Below are 4,670 nucleotides of genomic sequence, written 5' to 3'. Positions count from 1 at the left end.
AGACTCATTTTAGGTGCTAGGAGAAACATAACCCAAATCTAAATATCCTCTCTCATAAAGACTCATTTGTAAAAAGGGTTATCTTTTGAGTTTTATTATTAAAGAAGACCAAAAATATATATTAAATCATTTACATGTAGCACTATCAGGAAGGGCGGGTCTGGTGCAAATAGTAGAGTCTTACCGCCTGTGACCGAAAGGTCCCGGGTTCGAGTCGCGGTCTCCTCGCATTGCACAGACAATGGTAAGACTTACCACTAACACCCTTCCCTAAACCCCGCACAGACCAGGAGCTCTCTACACTGGGTTCACCCACCTATGACGCTATCAAAGAACGAATGGCCCTTGTATTTTGAGTCACGGTGGTAGAGACAGTCTAAAGAAACCAAATTGGCGGACCCATCAAAAAAAAAGAAAAAAAGAAGCTGAGGGATGATATCAAAGAACAAAAATCCTGTGATGCCAAGTTTCTCATTATCCACCCTTTTTTGTTTCTCCCATGCCTTGCAATTCTCTTGGAGCGCTTCATTACATCCTTATCTGCCTCTCACCGCCTCATCTCTTGCAGCATGGGCCTCACAATTTCATGAAACGAAATCCTTGTAAAATCCTTAGCCTCTGGACGGTACTGTAGAGGCGAGTAAGTAGGCAACAGCAGCCATGTGAGTACGTGACCGTCCGGCCATACCCAAGCCCTCCCGGACCAGAGACTTGGAGCTCCAGCCCTCCATTAATGGAGCCAATCAGGTCTGGAAAATGACACTCGCTCCATGCATGGCAGTAACGGGATGCATCTGGAGCCAAGTACAGTTTAAGCTTAAGACACCACAGCAGGCAAGTACACCTCCAATTGAATGGCACACCCAGACAGAGACAAAGGTATGAGCATTTGATGAAAAACTTCAAGACTCTCTAATGGCGGTGTCACAGATAATAAAATCTGCATGCAAGCATTGTTTTCCACTATATTCCATCCAGTCTTTCTCCTCCCCCAGAATATCCTAGCTAGAACTATTGGCTGCTACTCTCTAATTAGCATTGCCTGAAGAGAACTCAAGATTATCATGCCATTATGGCCATTAGTTTATGCTGGGTTTCAAGCTTGAACAAAATGTAAAATTAGAAGGGAGGAGAGACCACCGGCTATATTCTCTATTGATTAACAGATTAAGTGAAGATGAAAATATAGACCTTCAGAGCAAAGTAGAGAGAATTTAGATTGGTTAACCTTGCCGGCCGAGGGGGTCAAATGGCAATAAGGTAGTAGGATTGTAGCTACAAAGCATGCACAGTGCCTCCTCCTCCTTCCAATTGATCCCCCAAACTCGCAGGAACAGAAACTCACAGCCCAGCATCAGCCGGGCTTTCGAAACCAACCGGTGAACAGCGCGAAAAAATTGAAGGAGAAGGTGAAACCAAAAACGGAAGGGAAGAAAGGATTAGAAGCTCCTCCTGACTTCCCTTGTTTAATCTCACACCCCCTCACGGAGCCCATAAAAAAATTGAGGCGGGGGATTAAGCAAATGGTGGTGGTGGTTGCTGAGTGCTGAGCCTTGTCTCCCACCATGGCTACTGCTCCTGCTGCGGCTGCTGGTGTGCCTGCGCCTGCGGTTGCTGTTGGGACTGTTGCTGCCTCCTGCCGCCGCTGCCGGTGTGCTTATTGTTGTGCATCCAAACCTTGAAGACCTGGTGGCGGACGCCGACCTGGTCGCAGAAGTGCTGCACCAGCGCGTCGTCCTGCTTCTGCATCCGCCAGCCGAGGCGCTCCGCGAACGCCAGCATCTGCTCCTTCTGCTCCGGCGTGAACTTGGTCCGGAACCGCTTCCGCCGGACGTGGCCCTGCGCGTGCGCCTGCGCCTGCGCGGCGGCAGCGGCCCCGGACGGCGGGCCGCGCTCCTCGCTGGACGACTCGGTCGTGGTGCCGCCGCCGCTGCCGCTGGGCGTGCCGTGGTACGGGAACGGCGGCGGCGCGTAGTGGGGGTGGTGGGCGGCTGCGCCGGCGGCGTAGTGGGGGTGGGGCGGCGGCAGGAACAGCGGGACGCGCGGGGCCGGGGTCGTGGGCGACAACACCGGCGCGGGCGACGGGAGCAGGAGCTGGTGGCGGCGCCGCGCGTCGTCCTTGCGGTGGAAGCTGCGGTGGCAGCCGCAGGCGGCGCACTTGATCCTGTCGCCGTCCCCGCCGGGCATGAATTCCCCGCAGCCGTCGACGACGTGGCCGCCCAGCGCCGCCGCGTGGTTGCGCAGGCACTCGTGGTACCTCGCCTCGGCGGCGTGGTTCTGGTTCCCCCGGGCGGGGACGGGGCCTGCAGCGGGGGCGGGCGGCGGCGCGGAGTTGGCGCCCATCTCCTCCGAGACGGGCTCCTCCTCCTCCTGGCCCCTGAATTCCATCAGCGCATGCTTGCCCTAGCGCCCTGCCGCGGCGACGAGGACCCTGTCGCAGGGGCTGCAGCCTGCTGGGAGGTCGGGGTCGGCTGGCTGGGCGGTAGCGTTTAGCTATCACTCGGTTCACTCCTCCCCCCCAACTCGTATCCGTCTCGTCGTTTTCCTAGGGGTAGCAGGGGGGTGCCTTGCCCGGGCCGACCGCCTGCGGCCGCCCTGCCGTGTGGGTTGGCTTTTGTGCTTTTGTTCGCGTGTGGTGTGGGGGAGGAGGAGGAGGACCGGAGGAGGAGGGGGAGAGGCTGAGCAGGCCGGCAGCGGAGGGACCGCCTGCGGCGAGGCGAGTGGGGTGACGGGACGGGACGGGGGCGGTGGTGGTTCCGGGCTGCCTGCGCTGGGGAACGGCGCTTTTGTTTCCTACCGGCGGGCGGTGGCGGTGCAGTGCAGCGACCGACATGGGCAGGGGTGGGTGACCCCGTCCCGTCCCGATGCCACGAGGGCCCCACGCCCCAGGCTTTAATGATGCAGCCGGCGAGAATTGGGCAGCGCGGCACGTACCGCGCTACGGCCATCGCCACCGCACTGTAGCCACGGGCCCGGGGTGGGTTTATGGCCGTCCGATCGGGACGGTCATCGGGGAACAGCGCGGCCGCTGTCTAGGCCGTGGCGCCAGCCCCCAGCCTACTAGATACGGTGCACGGTGGTGTAGATCAGGCGTCCGGACCGGACCCCGGCCGCTTCCACCCCACCCATCCCTCTCGGACTGGTGGCCGGCTAGTGCTAAACGTGCTCACGGCTAGGTCGTCTTCTCTGATTAGCTTACAGCTATGCCCTCTCTACTACATTAGCTACTTTGATTTATCGTCATTTTGGACGTCCTTTATTTTAACCACTTTTTTTTTTATAAAATAAACAGTGGTCAGGCAGTATTTGTATTTTTGCCTTGTGTAGGTGTATAGATATGCGGTAAGGGGCCACATGTGATAAAAAGTTTTTTTTTCAGACAGCACTTGAGAGGTGAGCGCTCCACCTGAATATTTCCATTGATACCGGCGAGACGGGAGATGGAGGATGCCAAGGGCACCTACAATTGGAGGTATGTGCTGAAAAGTTAGACATAATTATTGTTTTAATTTTTAATTAGTGGTGAATTTGCACACACCCTTGTACTATCTATATACACCTAACCCCTACCTGTCTATTTTGAAATAAATGCATTATTGAAATATGTTTTATATGAGGAATGTCGCCTTGTTCTGCAGCAGTATTTTTTAGCGAACGAACATCGTTTTTCTCTCATATCAAATCAGTATAAGCAGCAGCATAAGCCAGATTTCAGCGAAACGAACATAGATTTAGTGAAATCTCTTTTTTCTTTTATTTGGCGGCTAGTGTCCACCATTATATGGCCAAAGCCTAAACAGTGAGTATATCCTATGACTGGATGGAACAACATTTGGGAAACCGGCCCGTCCAGTCTAAGACCTCGCTTCACGTTCCATTATGAAAACAAACTATCGTTTATTTTGTATTTTTGGGGCCTCAAAACAATTATTTTGTGTTCACACGTGACGGTTGTTTCCACGAAATTTATGGGATACGGGATGCACTGGGAGGTGCAGCCGTGCAGGCCCTTGACAACAGCGACTGTACTCCCATTTGCTGCAGCCTCGCTTCGATTGGTAGCAGCGCGGCGCGTGCTGTCGTGCGAAGTTGCAACGCCAACGCACCATTTCGTTGACCGGCGGCTCAACCACATATTTCTCTCGAGGGCCCGTACCACCACAGCCACAGCCACAGTGACCTCGGCGTCGCAGTCAAGGATGCACAGGTTACATTTGATTTTCCCTCATATTTTTGTCTTTTTTTTTGCGAACTCTTATTGTGTCATTATTATATAACACCATACGAGTACTAGGCTTGAAGAACACAGCAACAGTTGAAACCGGATACGTACGTGTCTCGAGTCTGGACAAATTGCAGAGCCTTGTGGGCCAAATCGGTCGTTCAACCAAAAGTCATCCTTGGATTAGTCTTCGGGCAATACTCCGATCATTGGACATACAATTCTACGTACTTGTGTTCATATAATTGAGTGTGCGTACGTATTGAACGTCTGCATATGTACGTGTGTAATTCGTAAAAAAAAAAGGACATAGTAGCTTATTGGCAAAATAGAGCATGCTTAGATCCTTATTCATAGTTTAGACAAATTGGACGGTATGATGCTACAAACGATCTCTCCTCCAAAGTCAAGAGGGAAAAAAAACATAGCCAGCTAGTTATACTGTACC

The 4,670-nt window shown here is 53.2% G+C and overlaps 1 protein-coding gene across 1 annotated transcript; it reads right to left on the bottom strand.

Annotated features, from left to right (window-relative positions):
• Nucleotides 1-378: 378 nt before the first annotated feature.
• Nucleotides 379-2,873, bottom strand: LOC136513655 (zinc-finger homeodomain protein 6-like). The gene has a single exon (XM_066507620.1). It carries the CDS (start codon nt 2,386-2,388, stop codon nt 1,570-1,572), a length of 819 nt encoding a protein of 272 aa, XP_066363717.1. The 5' UTR covers nt 2,389-2,873; the 3' UTR covers nt 379-1,569.
• Nucleotides 2,874-4,670: the final 1,797 nt, after the last annotated feature.

The sequence above is a fragment of the Miscanthus floridulus genome, chromosome 16, assembly GCF_019320115.1.
Source record: "Miscanthus floridulus cultivar M001 chromosome 16, ASM1932011v1, whole genome shotgun sequence".
In the NCBI taxonomy this organism is placed as follows: domain Eukaryota; kingdom Viridiplantae; phylum Streptophyta; class Magnoliopsida; order Poales; family Poaceae; genus Miscanthus; species Miscanthus floridulus.
This window is presented reverse-complemented; position numbering and strand designations above follow the sequence as displayed.